The following is a 24,453-nucleotide window of genomic DNA, read 5'->3' as shown; positions in this document are numbered from 1 at the left end:
TCAGATGACATATATAATTTGAAACTAATACTCCTATAGTGGTCATAGTAGTGAGTAATAGCTAGTACTAAATTTCCATTGTCCTTATTGATAACGAAAGCATATTTATCCTTGTTGATAACCCTAACTGCTCGTTTGGCACCATCATTTGGGGATAGAATTGTAGAATTCATTTTGAATTCTAGAAACTAGCTTGTTTGGTTGGCAAGGAATTGGCAACATGAATTCAATTTGCAATTCCATGCAATCACACTACAACTAACCTCAATTCCTTCCCTAAAAAAAACTAACTTCAATTCCTCTCTAAAAGCCGCCATCATTTGTCTAGAATTGTCTTTCACTCTACAAATCCATGTGTGGACCGGGCACGTGGCCTACCCCTCCCGACCGGCGGTCTCCCAATTCAGGCCAGGACCGCTCCCTCTGACACTGCGGGACAGAGGGAGAGGACCACGTCCACCTCCTCCTCGCCCGCACGGCTCCAACGACTACGCTCCCCTGCTCGCGACGCCTCACCCCTGCTGCCCTCGACAGCCTCCACCGCCAGGGGCTCCACCGCCGCGCGCGCAACGACACCATTCGCCACGCCGCCCCCGCTTCTCCCCTGGCGCGGCACGCATGTTTCGGTGGCATCGCCTGCCACGGGTCCGACTGCTCAGGGTAGCACACCGCCCGCATCGCCGCCCCGCGTCTCCTCGGGTAGGCGTCTCCTCCAAGCCAGTGCTCGGCCGTCTTGGACCTTGCCGGCTCGCGTGCCCTGACGCCGTCTCCCCCGGCGACGCCGACGGCCCTCAGAACACCTACACGTGTCTCGGTGTCGGGGACCGCCTGCTGCCCAACGGGTCAAGAACCATTGGGCCCCCAGTCAGTGGGGCCGCCAGCTGGGCCCACCACGGCGGATGAGGAGAACTCTGGTGCCTTCGCCACCTGCCTCGTGCTAGGCCAGACTGATGCGCCGGCTTTCGGGCCCCCCAATTGCCAGGCCCAAACCGGTGGCCAACTCACCACTATGAGCTGCCGGGACAGGATGGAAGCCCAGGCTGCGGCTCCCTCGCCCGAGCATACTTTTGGACCCGGCCCTGCTCCCGACAGCCACCTGCAGACTGCGCCGGAAAGACCCCTTACCGCAACAGATGCTCTAACTGAATCGCTCCGCTTGTCTCCTCCACGATCTATCCTGGGACAGAGGCCGGCGAATTCAGCTCCGGTCAGAAGGAAGAAGATTCTCCCGGCTGACTTCACCCCTCCTAGGAGTGAACGTCTCCGGCTGAAGTAAGACGGCAAGAACATGGGGCCCTACCACCGCGCCCAAACCATTCTCGCCAGAAAGTTGGGCTTCGCCTCTGACAATGAGGAAGTTTCACAACAGGCCATGGACCAATACCTGCAGCTCTTCACCAAGCCGCCGGCCCCTCACCACCTCTGTGCAGGTTCTGCCCTTTTTGCTCCCGACGAAGTGGACTTCGATGAACCGGCCTACTCTAGCTTCCAAGCTTTCGCCATGCCGGAGGAGGTGGACCCCTGTGCCTGAGCCGGCGGTTGCCCCTGTAGCCTCTCCCCCCTCAATTTGCTATGGATTCTGAATTATGTATGGCCGTGTGGAATCTTAGAGGCTTAAATAATCCGGCTCGGAGGAATTCGATCCGCCTTTTTATTCAGTCGTTCAATTTGTCGATGATTTGTGCCCAAGAGTCCAAACTCCAGGAGGTTGACTCCATTGTTGTTTCCCAAACTTTTGGTGCTTCTTTCGATAGTTTTGATTTTATTCCGGCAGTTGGCACTCGAGGTGGCATCATCATGGCGTGGCGCTCGGACCGGCTACGGGTGACAACTATAAATAGAGGTGAATTCTCTATCACTGCAGAAGTCTTCTCCCCGAAGGATGCCAAATCATGGGCTGTGACTTCTGTCTATGGACCGCAAGAGCAAGCTAACAAGGAAAGGTTCCTCTTGGAAATTTCCAACATTGGTGCAAACATCCAGCTTCCTTGGTTGATCAATGGCGACTTCAGTCCAGTTCATGACACTAGTGATAAAAGCAATGGGAGAGTTAACAGAAGGATGATGAATAAATTCAGGCACACTCTAAATTCCCTCGCACTCCAAGACATACCGCTGCAGGGCCGCAGATTTACATGGAGCAATGAACAGGATTCAACAATTCTCGCAAAATTGGACAGAGTGCTTTTTAACCCCCTTTGGGAGGATGTGTATCCCATCAGTGACCTTACAGCTCTTAGCACCAGTATCTCTGATCATTGCCCCTTTTTACTAACCTGCTCCTCTTCCAGGCCACATTCCTTTTGCTTCCACTTTGAGAATTATTGGCCTAAAATCCCCGGATTTCTGGAGGTGGTTCAAGGTGTCTGGTGCTCTACAAATTTTCTTTCCGCGGCCGGCGACCCTCTTCAGATCTTGGATGCTAAATTGACAGCCACAGCTAAGGCCCTCAGAAGTTGGGGGCAAAGAAAACAAAGTCAGTTTACCTTGCTCTTTCAGATTGCCAATGAAGTAATCCTAAGATTTGATAAAGCTATGGAATTTCGTGATCTCTCTGGTGATGAAAAGAAGTTGCGTGCGTTCTTTAAGGGCAGATGCCTTGCGCTGGCCTCCTTGGAGAGAACAAGACTGCGGTAGCGCGCTCGAATTCGGGATATCAAAGAAGGCGACGCGAACACCAAGTACTTCCACATGAAGGCCAACGGCCGGCGTCGCAAGCACCTCATCCCCATCCTGCGCTCCCACGATAGAACTGCCTCTTCGCTTGAAGATAAGTTGGATCTCGCCCAGAACTACTTCTCTAAAAAATTTGGCACTGCCCCCCGCAGGCAACATCGTCTCAATCTCGAGGCGATTGATATTCCTTCGTTGTTTGCCTCTCAAGCCAGAGAGTTGGAGGTCGAATTCTCCCATGAAGAGGTAAGAAAAGTTGTCATGGAGATGCCCAATGACCGTGCGCCTGGCTCGGACGGTTTCTCGGGCCTCTTCTTTAAAATCTGCTGGGAGATTATTACGGATGATTTACTTGCGGCCCTCAAGCGGCTTCACCAAGGCCAATTCCAAAATTTCGGACGACTCAACGACTCCTTGCTAATTTTGCTCCCCAAAAAAGGGAATCCCATTGACATCCAGGAGTTTAGTCCTATTAGTTTGATTCACGGAGTATCAAAGATTTTCTCCAAGATTTTAGCCACCCGCTTGTCTTTGCTTCTGCTGGGGCTGATCTCCCAAGCTTAGAGTGCCTTCATTCGATCCAGAAGCATCCATGAAAATTTCAAGCTTGTGGCAAATGCTGCAAAATTCCTACACAGCAAAAAAAAGTCTGCAGTTCTCATGAAAATTGATATTTCCAAGGCCTTCGATACCCTTTCATGGGAATTCCTGATTGAGATCCTACGGCATAGAGGCTTTGGGACTAGATGGCGTAACTGGATTTGTGGCCTGCTTGCGTCAGCCCGCACCTCGATCATCATTAATGGTGTAAGGGGAGCTCCGATCCATCTTGCTCGCGGTGTCCGCCAAGGAGATCCCATCTCTCCAGCTCTTTTTATATTGGCAATGGACTCTCTCCAAGCAATTCTCCAATGGGCAACGGACCGCGCCCTGCTCGCCGGTCTTGGTCTGAACGGAAGAATCCCCCGGTCTCAATTTATGCCGATGAAGCGGTGATCTTCTTCAGCCCGCTGCCTTTTGACCTGAACGTGATGTCGGCTGCCCTAAGTATTTTTGGTGATTCCTCCGGCCTGCATATCAACCTGCAAAAGAGCTCCATTACTTGTATCCGTTGCAGCGATGACGCTACCCAGATTGTGGCCAATCACTTCCTATGCCTCCGCAAAGAATTCCCAGTTACTTACCTCGGATTGCCGCTCTCCACAGGTCGTCTGCGTAAGGCTGACATTTGGCCGATGATCGACAAGCTCTCCAACAAGCTGAAGGGATGGAAACCAAAGCTCCTCTCCACGGGTGGAAGACTGACACTCACTCGTTCGGTGCTCATGGCGCTCCCCCTCCACTTCAGTCAGTTCTGCCGCTTCCCCAATGGACACTCAATGTCATTGATCGACGCTGCCGTGGCTTTGTATGGAAAGGTGAGGACGAGATCAACGGAGGGCATTGCCTCCTCCCATGGTCTAGAGTCTGCCGCCCGCTCGATGTTAGAGGCCTGGGCATCCTCAATCTCCGGTTCTTCGGTATGGCGCTACGGTGCAGATGGCCATGGCTTCGCTGGGCCTCTTCTCCCCGGCCATGGACTCAAATTCCTGCCAAGGAGGACCGGGAGGCATTGGCGATCTGCAATTCTGCCATGATTATTCGTTTGGGCGACGGCAAGCGTGCGAAATTTTGGTTCGACAAATGGCTGCCCGGAGGCATGGCTGTACAAGACATGGCGCCTGCTCTCTTCTCTTTTGTCAAAGACTCTGGCATCTCTGTGGCAGCGGCTCTACCCCGCCACAAGTGGGTCAGAGACATCGCAGGTGGTTTATCCTCACAGGCCCTTGCAGAATACTTGCTGCTCTGGGACAGAACTGCTGGAATTCGTCTGTCGGCCGGACAGGAGGATGTGGCTGTGTGGCGCTTCTCGAAAGATGGCTCCTTCTCTGTGCGCTCAGCCTACCGCCTCTTCTTCGTCGCTCACACCCGCTTTGCCTGCGCAAAGCCCATTTGGAAATCGTAGGCCCCTATGAGGTGTAAGTTTTTCATGTGGCTCGCTGTACATCGGCGATGTCTCACCGCGGACAACTTGGCACGGAAAGGATGGCCGCATAATGCCCTTTGCGCCCTTTGCTCAACGGAGAACGAAAACTGCACTCACCTCTTCGTCCACTACTGGTTCTCTCGGCTTCTATGGCAGCGGCTGCAAGATTGGTCTAAGGACTCATTCCCCATCCCGGGAGACCATTTCCATAGCACCGAAGACTGGTGGCTGACGGCAAGGAGGAGCGCTCCCAAAGCTCTGCGGGTCGACTTCGACACCTTCACCATTCTCGTCCATTGGAGGCTCGGGAAGGAACGCGATGCCAGAATTTTTCAGCGTGTTGCCAGCTCCGTCGATCGTGTGTTTGACCTGATCATGGAGGATCTTCAGTCTTGGAGATCGGCCGACTGTGTGACTATGCTCTAAACCCTATGACGCCACTTCTCTTGCTCTGTTGCCCACTCTGTTAAGCTTGTTGCTTCTGTGGTGTTGTGATCTGGTACGGTCGCAGGGCCGTCCTCTTCCTGTAATCCTTTTAACTGTAATAAAGATCGGCCACTGGCCCTTCGATACAAATCCATGTGGTAGACAAACATGATTTTTGACCCAGAATTCAAATTCAGCCAAATGAGATCATATGAAAAATTAGGATTCATCTCATTTCTACCAAATGAAATGAAATGTTATCGTCTTTGGTGGAGAGAGACCTAACATTTGTCATGTTTGTTGAACGCAACATGGACGCATGCCAGCTTGTAGGTCAGGCCCTGGTGAGCTCGATGCTTATATGTGTGACATGTTTCTATAAAAACAAGACGTGCGGAGTGTGTCACCTCTAAACAGGTTACTTTTATCCATATATTCGTCAAAGCTAGTCTTGTGCATAGTGAAAAACTTGCAAAACCCGGTGGAAAGTGAAACAAAACTGCCATCTATATATGTGGTGTAACATGCATTTGACTGTTTGAATTTAGAAGTCGTGTCAACAAAAGAATATACTCCGTATGTCCGAATAAAATTGTACGTAAGCATTGATTGAACATGCATTTTTGTTTTGGTTTGTAAACGTACAGGTAAAGTGCACCGGCTATATACGAAGTAGTATTCTTGTAAACAATAATGTTTCCGCCGATCAGAAAAAAGAAAAAAAAAGTTTCCATCGCACCACGAGCCATTATTTAAATAAAAAAAACGCATCCACGTTGCAACGCGTTCCCCGGTTCTTACTTCCTAGGCTGTCAGGCGGAATGGAACGGGCGGCTGAGGGCACGAGGGTCCCTTTGTCTTCAACGGCCGAGATTGGCCAGTAGTATTTCGATGGAGCGAATCCGAGTTCACTTGAGACTCGGTTTCGCCCATCATAAAAGGCCCCGCACGCTGCCTTCCTTTCCAGGAGCCATCGCAATCCCGACTGCAACTCCCGCCGCCGCCCGCTCCAGAGTCCCCAGATCGATTCGCTCACGCTAGAGATCGACGAATCGCTCACCTCGCATCTTCCCGGCTCCAAGATCGATATGGCGGCAGGCGGCCACCACTGGCTGGCGGCGGCGCCCCCCAACTTCCGCGCCAAAGTGGTCGAAAAGATGTAAGTTGCTCTCGCTTCTTCTCTTTTTTCCCCCCGATTGCTCCGTTTCTGCCCTATTTTTACTTCTGTTGTTGTGAATTGTGATGTTCTGATTATTCTCTATCCTTTGATTACTTGATACATATGAAACCGTCTCATGCTCTCCCATCCATCCGTGCCGTATTTATTCAGGATGAAGAAATTTCCCCAACCCAATGGGCCAGATCAGCTTGCTCAAGTCCACGCCGTTGCCTCCCGATTCGAGGCCATCGCGTTCAGGGCTGCCACCGGCATGCGAGATTACCTCACAAGAATAAGCAAGAAGATGATCCAGATTCAGAACATACAACAACAGACCGCTGCTCCGAACCTTCAGCAACAGGCGCACGTGGGATTCCAAATGCAGCAGGCTAATGCAGCCCAAGCTAATTACTCTGTCAGGCCACCCCCAATGGCACCGGCTGTCCGGCCATCAGTAGCTCCTCAGACTCAACGCCCGGCCAGCCATATCTCCAGTGGCATGTGTAAGCAGCAGCCCCAGCCCCAGCCACGCTTGGTGGGGATAATGAATCAGCAACACCCGAGGAGGGTCAACCTAATGCAGAGGGTACAGCAGGCCAATAATGTCGCCGTGATGCAGACTGGGCACCCTGGAGGACAGAACAAGAACAACCAGCAATATGAAAGCCCTCCAACTTCAGAGATAATTACAAGGAATAATGCCGAAGAAGTCGACTGGAGGGAGGACCTGTTCCAGAAGATCACATTACTCAAGGATGCCCACTTCGCTGAGCTCATGGAATACGACCGAGCGTTGGATGTTCGTGATATAACAAATGAACAATTCGAGTCGATGCCTGAACAGCAAGCTAAGAAATGCAGGCAGATGCAAACAATCAAGGGAATGATACAGAGGGTGCTGAGCTTCCTTCAGCTCCAGAAAGGCAACATTCCCGAACAGGCCATGGGTCAGTTGGACAAGTGCCAAGCCATGATATTTGGTCTGCTGGATTTCTTCAGGATGGAAAGAAAAAAAGCCACGATCGCAGCGAGGAACTGTCGCGAGCCGCCTCAGGTCGCGAGTCCAGCTCGCACCACGGCACCACCCACTGGTGGCATGGATACGCAGCATGAACATCGAGAGGCCCCTGCAGTTGAAACCATCTCGACGCAGCCAACACAGAGCAGTCCGGCGAGATCAACTCCCCTGGCTCTGGAACCAAATGAGAGCGACACCGCCAACTTGGCAGGTGAAGCAGAGGATGATGGTCAGGCTGAGATGCAGAGTGAAGCTGGAGCACCGGTAGCTGACGCTGCAACATTCACCGGAGGAACATGTAGCCAGGAAGAAGAACATCGAGAGCATCCAGTAGATGAAGCGGTTATTCCTGAGATGTCACAGAACGTTCCTCCTGGAGGAACATGTAGCCAGGAAGAAGATCAAGAGAATACAGAAGACGAACCGGTTATTTCTGAGTTGACACAGAACGCTACTCCTGAAGGAACATGTATCCAGGAAGAAAAACAGCAAGAGCATCCAGCAGATGAGGCGGTCATTATGCCTGAGTTGACACAGAACGAGGTGTGTGTCACAGCTGAAGTGCCGGTATCCATGGAGCCGCCGATCGAGAGCGGAGACAAGGCGGAAGCGTTCCGCAGCGTAGCCCGTGAATTGGGTCTGAACCTTGGGCGCGGCACCCGCCTCCGTAGGACCATCGACTACGAGGAGGAGGACGCATGGGAGCCTGAAACCAAGAGGCAGAAAACGCAGAGCTTCGGCTTCGGCTGCGGCTACGGCTACGGCTACGTCAACGACGCAGTGCTGGACGAGGTCAGAGACGCGCACAGGGCGCTGCTCGAGACGGAGGTCAGCATCATCAGAGACACCACGGCATCATCAGAGATGGTGGTCGGGTTCTTCTACACCTCCGTGACGCTCCCGCCGGACTTCAGGGGGGCCTGCGAGGTGTCCGAGGTGTACGCGAAGCTGCTCGTCCCCGCCGACTACCCACGGAGCTCTCCGGCGGTGCTGCCCCGCGGCGAGATGAGGGAGGGGTTCCCGTGCGCGGTGGACGTGGCGTTCCGGCACGCCGTGGGCGAGCTCCCGGAGCCCAGGTCGATCGTGGACATAGCCAGGGCGTTCGACTCGTGCGTGCGGAGCGTCGGAACCGAGTTCGTGAATATGATGAGGAGGTGGGAGTTGGAAAGTTACATGGAAAATTATGACCCTAGGATGGGATCTTGTATATCGATGTAAGAAAAGTTCTAACTTGGTATATGTAGAACATGTATAGGAGGAGTGGAGGAAATTGTTTGCTGCAGAGCTGATTCAATAGGAACGTGTAGGGGAACAGCTGCCTTATATTAATTGTACGATGTTGTTCATGCATGTTTATGTGTACAACCAGGGTGTTTGGCATGGAAAATTGCATCTCCGTTGCATGTTATATGTAGCTATATACTTGGTCTTGGTCTTGGCTAAGGGTGCGTATATATTCAACCAACTTAATTAACCAATCTACCTAAATGTAAAAAGGAGAAGCACCTCTTGGTGTGGTGGAGTTGCAGGTGCACGACTCCACCCTCCAGGATTCAAATCCTGGTGCTCGTAATATATTTTAGGGGTTATCCCCTACAGTTTTTTCCTAAAAAAAAAACCTAAATGTAAAAAGTCATAGCTTCGTTCCAAATCAAACTTCTTAAATTTTGACCAAGTTTATGGAAAAGTTTACCAATATATACGATTCTAAATTAGTCTTATTAAATCCACAGTGATAAATATTTTCATAATGTACTTATTTAATATTCTAAATGTTAATATTTTGTTCTATAAACTTGGTCAAATGACAAATTAAGATAGGATTTCGTATACTCCCTCCGAAAAAATTAATGATACAATTTTGTACTAAATCTGCGACAATTAATATAAATCCGAGGGAGTATTTAGAATGAATGTGGTACTTCTCAATGGAATATGTGCGCTAGTGCAGTTTTCTATATGCGGTCAATTTAAAATGTATGTTGTTCTGACTGTCAACCATCATGGTCCTCTTAGTTAACATGCTCGGTGCAATTAATTGTTCCACAGATGCTCAATATCGGTTGAATTAGCTCATTATATGACAGGTAGGCATCCATAAGCAACAAGTATCACTAGAAGTCTAGAACCCACACAGATCTAATTTGAAATTAATACTCCTATGGTGGTTATAGTAGTGAGTAATAGCTAGTACTTTACTAAATTTCCGTTGTCCTTATATTTAGGTCTAGTCCTAATCATCAGCTGAGCCACATGGGTGGTCCTAACTAGCCATGTAACATGCCAATTAATCATGTGCCTTGCATCATTCGGTTTTTGTCAGCTAGCTATCGCCATATGATTTGTGCTGAATTCTTCGAGGCTTGGTTGACTCTGTTATGTCCTCGTTTCATAATTCCGGTCTCAAATTTATCAAAATGGATGTATCTACCTAAAAAATGTGTAGATACATGTAATATTTCGACAAAAATTATACAACGGAGGGAATAGTGAGTTTGACGGATAGCGCCTCAATCGGTACTTAACTGTTTCTCTAATACTCCATCGGATTAAAGTAGAAGATGGTCGTTAAACTTGACCGAAGTGAAAGAAAAATATACTAATATTTATAATACTCTCTTCGTCACATATAAGTGACGAAATATTACATCTATTTAGACGATTTTTGGTATAAATACATTTATACTCGGGCAAATTTGAGTCACTTACTATGGGACGGGGAGTATTAAATAAGCATATTTAGACATATATACCACGGCAGATTTAATAAAATTATTTTAAGCAATAGATGTTGTCAGATTTTCTTGAACAATTTTTTTTTACTTAAGACAACAAACGTAGAATGAGTACAGTACATGTTACTAGTAGTCGGAGAGCAAATTTACTTGCATGTGATCGAACAGATGCAATGCTCTACTTATTATTGACCCGGCCCCAAAACATGAAGGACGATCGATGAGGACACATGAGCGGCGCTATAGCAGATTGCTTGCTGATGCATTGCATCTAATCTACACTGTTGTTCCTCATCTGTGCCCTACCACGTTCTTGCACGTCTGAGGGAGGCTACCTTACCTTGTGCTCCCTCTCTCTGCTTTCAAATGCCAACAAAAATCCCTCACGTCCCATCCTCCCGTCCTACGCGCGCCGGCAGTAGCTCGAAAACGAGATTCAAAATAAAGCTATGGCATTCTTGCAATATCACGGAACCACAAGGGCTAATTACCAACGGCCCCAGTACGCTCTATAAATAACGCCGCAGCACCACATGGCAATGTCGCCCAGTCCCGTTTGAATATTCTTGGCACGCACTCCCCAATTAGACTCCCACAGCAGAGTCAGAGAGAGCCAGCTGCAAGGCCAGGATGGTTCAGCGGCCGGCCGATCATGGCGCGCGGCGGCGGGGGCGGCAGCACGACGAGGCGTCGTCGGCGGCGAGAGGAGGAGGAGGAGGAAGGCGGCAGCATTACCAGCAGGAGCTGCTGCTGAACAAAGGCAAGGGCGCGTGCCGCCGGTTCAAGCGCAGCTGCTTCAGCGAGGAGGAGGACGCCGCGTCCTCCGCCATGCTGCTGCTCGCCTGCGTCGTCTGCGCCCCATCCCTTTGATTTCATCACTTAATTCATTACTTGCTGATCGATCGATCGATCGGGGGAAATGAGGATCACTAGGCTAAGTAATTCTCCTAGTTAATCATCGTCAAGCTTGTGCTGTGCTGCTAGTAATCAGTTCCAGAGAACTCTGTTTTTGTTGCAATCGATTAATTATCCTCCATACGTTTGCTCCTTCCTTCCCCCGTGTCATGGTCGACCGATCAGTATAAATAGTGGAAGGCGTTTCTTCGTTTTCTGTCAGGAACAGTCGAACTTATGTTTGTTCGATGTGCTTACCTTGTTTTGCTGCTAAATGTGTATACTGTTTGTACTGTATGTTCAGTAAGCACAGTGTTTAATCGGCCTGTATGTAATGGAGAATTGGGAGATGCATGCCAGCTTATTCTCGGCGCAGCAGAGGACGGACGATCGAGGACTCGACATATCTGGCAAGCATATGGTTTTCAGTTGGTGTTGGGTGCATAGCTCGGGTAGTGACGAGCACTGGATGGAATATTCGTCTATATATACACCACTGGTCCCTCCGTTTTTAATTAATTGGCGCCAGTTTTTTTGCAAAAAAAATCCTGTAAATTTCTGAAATAAACCCGCAGTCCATGTTCTATCGGAACTTTAGCAAAAAAAAAAACTGTTGTTTTACGAAATCAACGTGGAGTTCACGTTTAATTGAAGATGTGGACTGCAGGTTTATTTCAGAAATTTACAGGGATTTCTTTGCAAAACAGCTGGCGCCAATTAATTATGAAACGGAGGGAGTATCAATTAATTTGAACTCTTATGGCTAGAACAGTGCCCTGTTTTTACAATAATTATTAATTTCTATTGATAATGTAATAAGCAAAGTATGTAAACACAGAGCTTAATAAACATGTCATATCAAAGTTGATGGAATTCTTCATCTTCCTCGTATAGACTCCATATCTTACAACAATGTCGATTAAAATGATACAACAACTAGATTTTCAATAATCTCCACTGCTATCTAGAAAAATCTTGTCGGACACACCGTGGCCTGACAAAATCGGTGGTGGCGGCTGCTACAGTGACGACGCAACCGAATCCATGACGGTCGTGATATGGGGTCAACTCCGGACAGAAGGGACTTGACGAAACGTGAGATCCCAGGGATGCGCCCTGGGCACGGGGACGACAGAATCGAAGGCGGTGGCCTAAATGATGGCAGGAATCTGAGGTGGAGGGGATGGGTCGAACTGCGCGGGCTAAAATTTCCGCGTGCCAAGGGCTTCGGGGCAAACGAGGGGTAACAGGAAATTAACCGCGGAAACTAGAGATATACGCAGTGGAGGATTTTTTGGCTGGAGTCTTAATTTCTGTAAGGATTTCGTCAAAGATCTGTACGAAAACCATAGAAACCAGTTACTTTAAGTGTGGCTGTTCTACTCTAAACTGACATATGCTCTTTGAATGAGCAAAACAATAGCCTAGAGAAGCAACCGAAACCGGGGTTTCGATTCGAAATCCCTACGTTCGATTCTCCTGCTCCATTTGGCAATTGCAGCGGCGGCAGAAAATCATTGGCCTGCCGTCTCTTCCAACGGTTTGAAACGGCCAGTCTGCAGGCCGGCATCTCAAGGTGACAATGTTTTTTTTAGTATTTGCCAACTCGAAGCCCAGCTAAGAACCACGGCAGAAAAAGCCCACAACCGAGAGCCCAAAAGGCATAGAAGCACATAAGAGTCCAGATCAAAAGGGCCGCCCTCCGACCCAATTCAAATTCATATTCGCTCGCGTCACGCACGAACGCACACGTCGCTGTCAGCCAACCGATATATACGAGAAGAAACCAAATCGACGCTTCAAAATTACTCAAAAGACGGCACCACTCCAACAGCTAATCCAACCCACACCAAACTCCCGCCCGTGCCGGCCAGCAGAAACGTCCAGAACAATTCGAACAAAGAAAATTCATCCGCTCCCAAGTCAGTACGTGTCGGCCTGTTGGCTGCAACTCTTAACTGTTGTCCACTCAAACTTATCCATCAATTCGAAAAATAGTTAGCACAGACAAAACAAATACGGAGTAATAATCAGTTACTTCCTCCGTTCCATATTAAATGACTTTCTATTACATGTATGTATATGCTTTTTCGATATAGATACATATATATTTAGACAAATTTGAGTCACTTAATATGAGACGGAAGAAGCACGTGTCTTTTTTTCCTTGGAGGAGAACATCATTTTGTTTGTTTGTTCCCATCACTCAATTTCTGCACGGCAGAGCATTGAATATTATGATAAATTGTTTCTTTAACTTTTTTTTCCTTTTCTTCGTCATTTGATGAACTAACTTTTATTTATTTATTTCTCCAATCATCTCTCTATGGAAAATTTAAAACTAAGTTCGTCACAACCTTCGAGAAGTCTAAATTGATATTTAATTTGTTCCATTAAAAACACGGTTTGGACTAAAAATCCAGTGCCCAAAAACATCACGAGTTTTCAAAAAAGATGAAAAATTGGATAAATTTGCATATACTAGACTTATACATGGTTGCTTAAACCGTGTGTAGAAAATACTGTTGCGTTTTAGACTGCAATTGGATCAACTTCCAAAAAACTAGACCGAAGCTCCTACCTCATCGGCTCTACTATGTTGTGGTTTTATACATATGAAAAACGAAAGAGCCGGGTGGTCAATATGAACAATCATCACGACCAACAAAATCATCTACACCGTATTTTGTTTAGAGAAACAAAATCATCTTGTCTACCACAAATTATAAGAATAACTTAAGACAAACAATCGACCTTCGAAACTCACGGGGATTTCGGATTTTACAAATGATATTCTTACCGAACACACAAATTTGGCCGTCCAAAACCTTGCATGAAGGACATAAGGAGGGTTCCCACAAGAATGTTACATGCTACATGTCCAAATAGGAAAATGTTTTGGATAATTTTGAACAATGCAGCAATTAAGGTTACCTTTCTCCGGCATGATGACCCTAGTGAAATTTTGAAGGGCAGTGAGTGACTGTACCACACCCCCAAAAAGCCAAGAAAAAAAAAGTTGTCCATTTCGACTCGACCCGGGCCGGCTCGCCTCTGCTTTCTTTTTGTTTGTTTTTGTTTTTGTTTGTCTCCCACCTCCACCCCGGCCGGCCTCGCGAGATCTCCCAACTCCAATGGCGCTCGCCTCCTCCCGCTCCTCCTAAACCTAGCCCCGACCGTACCACCGCCCAGTAGAGCCGGCGGCAACGACCAGCGGCGGCCATGTCGACGGATCGGGAGAAGGAGCGGGAGGCCGAGCTGGAGGGCGCCATGTACACCAACTGCCTCCTCCTCGGCCTCGATCCCGCCGTCCTCGGCTCCCCCGCCGGCGCCGCCTCCCCACGCGTCGGCCTCTTCCGCCACTCCAACCCCCGCCTCGGCGAGCAGCTCCTCTACTTCCTCCTGTCCTCCCTCCGCGGCCCCGCGCAGTCCGCCAAGGCACGCACACAAGCGCGCTCAAACCTTCCTCACCCTTACCCCGGCTCTTCATTCTCTTCCCCCATTTGGGGTTTCTGATTTTTGATTCTCCGTTGCACAGGACTTCGACAAGGTGTGGCCGATCTTCGATTCCGCCCAGTCCAGGGAGTTCCGCAAGGTGAGATTTTGCAGATTTGCTTAGCTTTTATGATAATTGGGTGCAGGCGGAAGCAGCATTGATTTTGGGTTTCGTTGGTTGGTTAGATCGTACAAGGGATCATCAGCGAGCTTGAGCAGCAGGGGGCGCTGCCACGGAGCAACTCCAGGGTTTCGTCACTAGCCACCTGCTGCGGGCCAAGGTCAGTAGACATGGATGCCTTTGCTTGGGTCGGTTAGGAATCTGCTAGTGCGGTCGTGCTGCTTGTGGCAGAGTGCAATGCAGCTTAATTGCATTTCATCGAAACCTTATCCCTAAGTTGAAAAGGCGTGCTGAAACTTGATGCAAGCATGCAAATTTGATTGCCTCTATCTGAGTACATGGTTTCTTGCAAACAATGTCAGCTGATTTGAAGATAAATAGTGAATGCTAGTGCTCAATATTCGAAACCAAAAAAGGGAGAGGAATTATAGTCTTACTGTGCTAGAAATGAGTTCTCTATTGCTATGCTTTCTGAAATCACCTACAGTAGCAAATCAAAGTATTATGATAATTCATCAAAGCATAAAAAATGTACTGCTGCTCAATGAGCTAGGTCTATAAATCACCTAATGTACAAGTCACATAAAGCACAAGCTAGGGAGACACCACGCACACCCAAAAGCAGGAATGTTTATACCTAACGCATTTCGCTGGAAACTGCTTCAGGTGTTTTGCTGCACCTCACCTCACCTCACTTAGCTCGTAGGCACATGATATTGACTGCATTGAACTCTCTGTGCCCATCTATAATGCCATATTGTTTCCTCGTAGGTTTGGAGCATGTGTTAATCAGTTTTAATGACATCACTCAACTTTGCAAGTATTGTTTATGTGCCACATCTATGTCCAGTTCTCCATGCTAGTCTTTAAGACATCGAAAGTGTAACTACAATATATAACCACTTAGTTCTTACTCTTAGAAAACATAGTGCAATAGATCACTTAGCACATTTTCAGCATTGTCCTTGTAATAGTTTGTACTCCGTATGCTGATGCAGATTTGTTGAGCTTTTGTGGCAACTCTCTGTACATGCCTTGAGGGAAGTCCACAGGAGAACATTTGCAGCTGATGTAGCATCAAATCCATTGCCAGCAGCACTCACAGATGTTTCTTATCTTCACGCGGCTGCATTACTTCCTGTAACCAAGGCAAGGATTGCTTGCTCTTGATTGTTCTGCACTGTTGATTTATGTTTTGTCATATGGTGTCCCTCTCATAGTATTACTTTCAATAAATGCTCATCATTTGTAAAGAAAACATAAAGTCGTAGAAATTCTTATCAGTATGAAACTTTAAACACTGGCGAGTATTTTGTTTAGTATACTTATGAATGCTCAGGAATATGGGCACCTCTAATGAGGTGCATTTTTAGGACATTGATACATGGGCGGTAATGAGGATACACCAGACAATTCTTCACTACTTCAGTCTCAGTTATGGCTTAATTCACAATAATTCAATTCAGCAATGCAGTAGTCATCTCTTAGCCAGCCGGCATCTTTGTTTATCCTGATGATTTTCCTTATCTGTAAATAATTTGGTATTGTTTGGTAAGGGGTTCCACGAAAACATGCGATAAGGCTTCAGTGAACATATCCTTACACGGGAAGATATATAGTTCAACAGAGGAACCATAAACACAACAGAGTATTCTGGATCTTGCACAAGATGCAACTCCAATGTAATCTAGAAATCCAATAGGCTTATATAATAACTCTTCTATACTGATAGGGACATGCAGACCATTTTTACATCCCCGATCTGGGCTGGCATTGAGTAATCCTGTTCGCTTTTGTGTTGAACTACTTTTAGATATTTGAGGTTTGGCTACCTGCTTCTTTTTAAGCACTTTACAAATGTACCCATCTTTTTGTTGTGGAACATGCAAGATGGAATGTGATAGGACAACCATTAGTCAAGCGGATTTATCTACATTTGGTTTGATATATGAAGAAGAGCAATAGACTTTTTGTGAATTCTTATCTGCAACAGCTTAAAACATAAACACAGCCCGCCAGAGCTAAGCGACAACAAACTGAATCTTGACAGCATAATTTATCCAAATTCCATGACTGCCATTGTTTATCCTTGTGGCTTGTAGTAAATTCTTTGTGTTATCCAAGGGCTTATTTCTCTTTCCGAGTTCATATGCTGGTTCATATTTAGTTGTTTGATAATGAGCTCTATATTAGATGGTTTTGCTGTGCATTGATGTGATATTCCTAACAGGCAAGAATAGCTCTTGAGAGGCGTAAATTTCTAAAAAATGCAAATATTGCTGTTCAAAGGCAAACAACCTGGTCAAATTTAGCCCATGAAATGACAACAGAATACCGAAGTCTATGTGCTGAAGAGGTACGCTGTAACTTCTGCACAATCCATTCAGATAGTTATATGTTGCATCCTGTTTTCATTTCTTATTATTTTTGTGTGGAGCTTTCAGGCATATCTGCAACAGGAGTTAGAGAAACTACAAGATATGAGAAACAAAGCGAAGCTGGAGGGGGAACTGTGGGACGAACGTATCTCAAGCTCATCTGGGCAGAATTCTCATTTGGTATCTAAGGCAACACGTTTGTGGGAATCTATATTGGCTCGCAAAGGTACAGAACCATGAAGTATCATTACCAGAATATGTGTTTCCAGCATGCTCTAAATATCCAGATCACACGCGTTTAAATATTCATGTCAGGCATATTCATAAAGTATAGGGCTATTTTTGTAGTAGATTAGTGTATCTTGTAAGCTCTGTTATTAGGGGCAGGTCAACATATCGGCGTAGGTACGGAGGGTGGGAGGGAGGGAGGAGGTGCCCAGAGATGGTGAGGCAGCGACAGTAGTAGAGGGCCGCATTCATTTGGGTTTCAGTGTTGAGACAACAGCGGGTGTAGAGCTGGAGGGGGGTGGCGGCGTCATTGAGAGAGCAGAGAAGAGAGAGGATTTGTCCTGGGATTTATGGGATGTGGGTTTGTATTGGGTTGTTATTGGGCTTCAATTTGAGTTATGTAAAGGCATGATGTATCGAGTTAGCATCGGTTTATGGGTTGATTATCAGTGTTTTAGGAATTAAAATCCACCGACACCATACCAATACCTACTTGACCCCCTTAAGGTTGGTTTCCTTCGCCCCCCTTCCTCCTTCCTTCAGAAACAGAGCATGGGTGGAATGCCATTACTGCCCTATTTGAGCTCGGCTGGAAGGAAAGGGAAGTGAGTTTGTGGTGATGAAGAAAATAAGCGGTTTAAAATACTTTAGGTGGACTGGTTGCCTGATTTGAAAGTTCTGGTGGTTATGTTGTCACGACGCCAAACTTAAGGGAGTCAAGTAGAATTTTTCCTGTTAAGTATGCTCTGAAAGGAAGTTGGTATACTGATCCTGCAAGCCTTCTTCTAATGAAAATTTTCTTATTCTAGAAGCTATCCGAAATATGCTAGACCCCAGTTTCTTTGTATGGAAAGAGAAATTTAGGTGCTGCAAGACTGGGTTTGTGATAAGCAAAAATGCCAAATAACAAGGCGTTCCTCAGAGGCTAGTTACATTTTGACTTTAGGCAACATGCTTCTTGTTGAAACCTGAAAGAACAGGTTCTTATTTTGTGCTTTGTTACACAGCTTTCATATTATGTCTTCTTCAAATAAGGATATTTCTCTGATAGAATGTTTGAGGTTATAGTGATACTTCTTGTACACAGTAATGGTGGTATTCTTGCAGGCCAGCATGAGGTTTTAGCTTCTGGGCCAATTGAAGATCTTATAGCACATCGTGAGCATAGGTGTGTTCCACTTTCGATTAACCTTTGCAGTTTAGTCCAAATATCTTATGTTGTCAGTATTTCACTTTGTTCAACAAAATGAACTATTTTAGGTACCGGATATCTGGATCACAGTTGCTAGCAGCAATGGATACGAGTTCAAGTATCCCACATTCTGAATTACTATCAGGTCGAGCTGGTGAAACGTCTCCAATTTTGGACAAACAGGAGCAGATATCTCTATTCCAGGGAAAGGAAGAAGCCCTTTCAAGACTAGATGATAGGAATGGGCGTGCCCAACAAACTGTTGACGTAGCTGAAATTCTTCGACGTTGGACTCACGCTTTGCAGCGTATTCATAAACAGTCTCTTCATTTGGTAAGCTATTTGTCTTATGATTTTGTCTTGGAGCATGATCAAACTATCAGTCTACTGAAGCTTGCATTCTGCAACGTTGTACTTTTCTTAAATATTAATATTAATGTAAATTTCCATACATTGCTCTTGTGGAAGCATTTAGCGTCACGCACTGTGAGTTGTGAGAAAACATCACTCAGCAGTCAGCACAAGGTATAACACATGATATATATTAGACAGGCGCTTTGCCACACCATGCTGCTATGTTTTTCCATCAACCAGTAATCCAGTTCCAAAGCGATATCCTAAGCTCATGCTCTTCCTGTGTAATTTTGATCTCCAATGTACAAATGCTAGATGAATTTGTTGGTTGGGTAACAAGGGTTGTAAATTCTCCCGATGACCTTGGTAAAAAAAAGATTGGCACCTACAACATGTTTGTTGTTATCATTATGAGTTAACATGGCTTTGTAATTTGAACCCATTGCACACAAATTAGCTGAAATGTTTTGTTCTTTTCTAAATCTGTTCGACACTGGAATATATTTGACTGGAAATTTGCTCAAAACTACTGAAGAAAGTTTAACCTACCATTGTATCTGCTACGAAATCTTACAGGATTATAGGATTGTTGCACAATAATAAGCTGTGGAATATAAGACACTCATGACTTTTGAGTAGTATAGACAAACAATATCATCTATGGCACAACCTGCAAATTATGAAAGGCCCGGAGCCTCCAGAGCTACCAAAGTACCATAGAATGAACAATGCTAGTGCTAGCAAATAACTGCGAAATTCATCGCTATATGCTGGCCTCTCTTATGTCCATTTTATATGCGGGCCTCCCCAATAACACCATTCTTTGGTAATCAAAATTTAGTATTGAGATCTCATGTAATGTTGCTATTTTTTATGCTTGAAGATCTGTTACTTCTGCAAAACACTATGTAGCATTCAATTTCATATTGGTCAGTGAAATACTGAAATCTAGCCTCACTTTTTCTTTGCATTCTTAAACAATAATTTCTTTAGTTTGTTCTGGTCAGTTTGAGCACGATTACACGATGCTGATATACTTGCAAAACATTTCCCAAAATTGTTGATATTTGGTTTTGGTCAGGCACAACATATAAAATATACCATTATATGTTCAATAGACCATATGAAAATATACGTAGAACCAAATGTTCCATGGACTAGACAATATTAATAAATTGGGCTGTCTGATCCCCATTTGTTATTTGGTCTGGGCAAGGCTGTCACCACACACTGAAGTACCAGTATATTTTTTACCGTTTCTTAACAATGATAAAAATTACCTGACACACCACCAATGCGTATTTCCGTGTTCGTGGCACATTGGCTATGCATCGGTATTGCATACTGGTATGATGGCATCCTTAAGTATAGTTGCATAAGAAGTTCTGAATCACTGTATTCGGTTAACTGACTTGCAACAATTTTCTAATTTGATAGGCCAAAGCAAATGACGGGGAGGGGCCAGAATTGCTGCGCAGTGCATCTGATGGTGAAACTAGTACCCATGCTGACTCATTAACTGCAACATTGGCTGAACATCGCCAGCATTTAGTCAGTATACAGGTAACGACAACTTCCTTGAGAAGCCATGTTGATTTCTCTATTGATATGAACAGTGGCTTGCCAAGAAACACCTGGTTTACAGATTACTGATCATGATTTTGTGTGTCATTTAACTAATTGTGTAATCTTTTGCCATTATTTCCTTATCTAGGGCCTAATTAATCAACTCAAGGAAGCTATTCCAGCAATGCAGCAGTCAATAACAGAACTTTCAGAGGAAGTAAATAGCGTGCCTAGTAATCCAATGGATCAAACAAACTCCAGACAGTTGCTGTCTGTCCAAAATACAGGGCTTGGAAGACCAGAAGTAAGAAATTTGCTGTCTGATGATTTACTCTTGTTTCCTGTCTAACTTGTTCAATACGAAAAAAGACACATGTGCCATTCTGGTTGTATGTTTTTCTTCGTACTATCTTCATTCCTTGTGTTCATGCCAGAATATTTAGTTTTCTTTCACATTGTGGGGATTGTTTGGTTGGACAAACACCTCCTGCCAGGCATAATATGATTGTCGAAGGATGGGTTTGGATGGTTGCCATTGAATCCTAGGATCAAAGAGATTTGCATTTGGTTGTTGCAACGGGTTAAACTCTTTGCTAGCAATAGCGTTGACTATGCCATGAAGGGTAGAAGTGCTGACAGTATTACATGGTTACATGACCATCACCATGACCCCAATCCCCTCGACGAGTGAGGACTTATTCTAACATAGGAGCATTAACCAAATGGGCCATTGTTTTCTCATACATAGTCACCACACTGCACCTTTTTTCTATAACATTAATACATTACTAAGGCTCAGTTTGCCGAACTTGTTACATACTCTGCTGTGAAACAATACACACGAAAGCAGGAAAAAGTTGGTTGGTCAAACACAAAAATAGGCAAAAGCAGTAGAACGAATAGGATTATGAGCATCAACCGTGAATACCAAACGCAGCCTATATCTCTGTGTTTAGAGCCTCAGTGCGCAAAATGTTTTTCACGTCTTTGTCTACCTATTATTATTGTCATGCTTTCTAACTACTTACTTTTATGCAGGAAAGCAGCAGTGAACTTTCAGAGATGACTTCTAAGCTCTCTTCTACACACATAGACAAGGCTGGGAGCAGTCCTTCTCTAAAGCTACCTCCTTTATTTAGTCTGACTCCAAGTTCTTCTGGAAAGGCAACGCAGACACAAAGACGGAATGCGCTAGCACGGCAACCTAGCCAAGAAATTATGCCCGAAGAGAAAACACTTGTCCTCCCGTCAACCAAAGATCAAGCAAATGGTTCTATGAATGGTATTCATGTCTTGTTACATTTGTTCAGCTTGTTCTACTTTGCTTTCTTTGTTATTTTGCTGATAACAATCTGATATTGATGACTGGTGTTTCATTTAATTATTTGCTGCTCTGTATTTTCTTTGCAGAAAATGATGGTTATTTTGCTCATGACATCAGACGTTCTGTTCGTGAAGCTGCTTTATCAAAGCCCTTGAACAACACAGAGAGTCCACAGGACAAGAGCAGTGATGATGGTTCAGAGCACTTTTTCATTCCCCTATCAACAGTTGCTTCAAGGAAGGATGTGGGTCCTGTGGCAAATCGAAGAAAACAAAAAATAGGTCCATCACCGAAGTTACCCAGGAGCACAAGCGATGTTTACTTCAATTCTGAAAGCCCAATACACACTATTCCAGCTCTGTCAAGTAAACTAAATGGCCATGACGATCCTAGCAGTGTCTCAAACTTTTTTGATTCGGTCAGTGGTCAATCATTTATGACGGATGATGCTCTTGATCAAGTATTCTCCCCGCCACTTCTGTTGGAGTCCTCCTTGTTCCATGACACATATGAGGACTTGCTTGGTAAGTCTTTTTAGAATGAACTAATGTGCAACTTTGTATGCTTTTTTGTCATCAATGATTAGTCCTCAGTATTTGTCGGGTACATTGATTTACAAAAGAGACATTCAGGGATAAACTTCGCTGCATCCTTTTCTATTTCAAGTTACTAGCTCACAAGCACAAAGTTTCTCACTAAACAATATGTTTCTCCTTTGCAGCGCCATTATCAGAAACTGATGCAGCTTTGATGGAACATTAGGCATCACTTGTACACTATGTAATACTTAACCACTGCCCGAATAGGCTTCAGTGCTTAACCGCCCCCCAGAGGTTCTTATGATTTATGTCCGTCCGACTGCCTGCTGGCACATTCGGGGTGAATTCTTTGGCTGGTTGAGTTGCATGCCAGTTGCCAGTTTGCCACCAGCTCGTGAGAGAGGGATGCTTCTGCTTCAGAAGTTGTGCTACTCTATTTGGCCAGGCAAGAATAGCGCCTACAGCTGCTTAGATGTCTGGAATGTATCAACTGTAGTGTGCACAGTAAAAAAATGCCAGAGCTTGTGTATTTAGTATACATCATCTGTATTTGTGTTGTAGTAATTTTATCCTCTTATTCAAGTGCCCGTTTTGATGTCAGTGCCAATTGTTATGCTGGGAATGGAGTCCCTCCATAATTTCATTTGTGGATTAGCAAATCAGCATGGCATACTATAAGGTTATTAGCATCTGCCATCTGGTTCCTGAGAATGTTTTCTGCTTGAAGGAATTCCTCTACAAGACTAGAGAAGGGATGAGCTCCACTTGCGAGAAGCAGGGCTAGTGTATATATGTTCTCCTTGAAATCTGGAAAGTGTGTTTCCCTCCACAGTTCTTATGTGAAGAAGTTATGTATTGCTAGAGTTTGTGTGAGGAATTCATTTTTCGTTGGGTATAGCAAATGCAATATTAATGATTTTCACCAACTGGTACTGAAATGCAAATGCCATTCTAATGATGTTTTTTTTTCAATAACGCTACTGTGCTGCTCTGGATCTTTTAACTTCATGTCGTGCCGAGTTAAATTTTGGTTTGTTCCTAAATCTGGCTTCATAACAAAGCCTAACCGCGAACTTCATAATTTAAGTAAAATGTGCTGTAATTTTTTTTTAAACAGGTAAATGTGACACTTTGTTACAAAGAAAAGTGCTATCACTACCAAACAGGGGAGAGACATGATGGTACTAGAGGTGCGGCTATATGAGACAAAACATCGGAAATTCATGCATTGCAGCGAAGAACAGTAATCTATCATATGTCCAGGACGCCCAAATGACTGAAAGCATTGGCGTTGCAACATGGCCTTCAGCTTAGCCCTATTAGTTGGGTGTAACCATCTAGTGATCAACTCAAGACTGTCTAGAGGTCACTGAGACGATGCTTGATGGTGGACGCTCTACGAGTTCGGTGGCTGCAGTGTATGACAGGAGAAGGAGCAGCGTGCGACGGGAGACGTATTCAACTGCCCCCTCTCTCTATATAGCACCATGTGCTATTCAACTGTATGCGAGAGACCCAGGGATGTGCCACAATATCCATAGTAATACCCTTTCTATACATAGCACCTGATCACACACTACCCCCTTCACTTTGATGCAGTTAGTTAGAACCACAGAATACAACATGCGGGGGTTAGTCGGAGTTGGGAATGAGAAGCATCAGGAACACAACGAGATCTTTAGCTCTTTGCACGTTTTAGAACTGGGGAAAAGCATGAGCCACAGAGTAACAACATGGGGAAAAGAACTTGCTATCTGGCTTATGTCATTTCCAAATCTTGTTTGGTCAAGCCTGGGGAGTCACGTAGCGTGTTCTTCAGCTGGGTTAGATCGACTGGCATGCTTCGTAGACCTGCAAACAGACAGCGGGCCGGATCCGTGTAAGCATGCTAATCTCGAATCAAGTAAATCAAGGTGAGGCTGGCCAGACGCCCATCTCGCTTTCAGCAGCCTGCAAGAACTGGCTGTGGAAGACCAGAAGCCAGACGCTCATCTCTGCTTGCTGCCGGCGAGTCCTAACTCGTCACTCATTTTTTGTTTTTAATGCAAATCTTATACTACTCCGTATCTGTTTTCATTCTTCAGTTCTTCTTTTGATTTTAAAAGGAGACTTGAGAACGGTGCCCTCAAGGATGAAAAATACCAAATTGGTTTATTCCTAAATCTGGTTCAAGCAGTCGAACTTCCAATCACAAAATCTACGTAAAATGTTCCATGCAAAAACTAAACGGTAAAGTGTGGCACGTTATACAAATAACTTTATTAGGGCTTATAGAGGTTCATCCGTTTGCCGGAGTTTTGTAGTGTCCGTACCTTTGAAGCATAT

At 45.4% G+C, this 24,453-nt stretch overlaps 2 protein-coding genes across 2 annotated transcripts; both read left to right on the top strand.

Annotated features, from left to right (window-relative positions):
- Positions 1–6,073: 6,073 nt before the first annotated feature.
- On the top strand, positions 6,074–8,689 carry LOC100842277. Its single transcript, XM_003576879.4, has 2 exons — positions 6,074–6,284; positions 6,456–8,689. The coding sequence occupies exons 1-2, from the start codon at positions 6,214–6,216 to the stop codon at positions 8,518–8,520; spliced, it is 2,136 nt and encodes a 711-aa protein (XP_003576927.1). The 5' UTR covers positions 6,074–6,213; the 3' UTR covers positions 8,521–8,689.
- A 5,316-nt stretch (positions 8,690–14,005) lies between these two features.
- On the top strand, positions 14,006–23,072 carry LOC100844023 (AUGMIN subunit 6). Its single transcript, XM_003578684.4, has 13 exons — positions 14,006–14,369; positions 14,470–14,526; positions 14,613–14,707; positions 15,546–15,696; positions 16,778–16,903; positions 16,992–17,151; positions 18,261–18,321; positions 18,414–18,678; positions 20,137–20,262; positions 20,414–20,569; positions 21,304–21,547; positions 21,676–22,113; positions 22,311–23,072. Exons 1-13 carry the CDS (start codon positions 14,154–14,156, stop codon positions 22,349–22,351), a joined length of 2,136 nt encoding a protein of 711 aa, XP_003578732.1. The 5' UTR covers positions 14,006–14,153; the 3' UTR covers positions 22,352–23,072.
- Positions 23,073–24,453: the final 1,381 nt, after the last annotated feature.

The sequence above is a fragment of the Brachypodium distachyon genome, chromosome 4 (genome assembly GCF_000005505.3).
Source record: "Brachypodium distachyon strain Bd21 chromosome 4, Brachypodium_distachyon_v3.0, whole genome shotgun sequence".
NCBI classification, from domain to species: Eukaryota; Viridiplantae; Streptophyta; class Magnoliopsida; order Poales; family Poaceae; genus Brachypodium; species Brachypodium distachyon.
This window is presented reverse-complemented; position numbering and strand designations above follow the sequence as displayed.

What these genes read in the sequence shown, in the direction of transcription:
- LOC100842277 (XM_003576879.4), top strand. Translation starts at nt 6,214, where the DNA reads ATGGCGGCAGGCGGCCACCACTGGCTGGCGGCGGCGCCCCCCAACTTC. An exon ending in GCCAAAGTGGTCGAAAAGAT is followed by an intron (nt 6,285 to 6,455) that starts GTAAGTTGCTCT and finishes GTATTTATTCAG; the next exon opens with GATGAAGAAATTTCCCCAAC.
- LOC100844023 (XM_003578684.4), top strand. Translation starts at nt 14,154, where the DNA reads ATGTCGACGGATCGGGAGAAGGAGCGGGAGGCCGAGCTGGAGGGCGCC. An exon ending in AGTCCAGGGAGTTCCGCAAG is followed by an intron (nt 14,527 to 14,612) that starts GTGAGATTTTGC and finishes TTGGTTGGTTAG; the next exon opens with ATCGTACAAGGGATCATCAG. An exon ending in AGCATTTAGTCAGTATACAG is followed by an intron (nt 20,263 to 20,413) that starts GTAACGACAACT and finishes TTCCTTATCTAG; the next exon opens with GGCCTAATTAATCAACTCAA.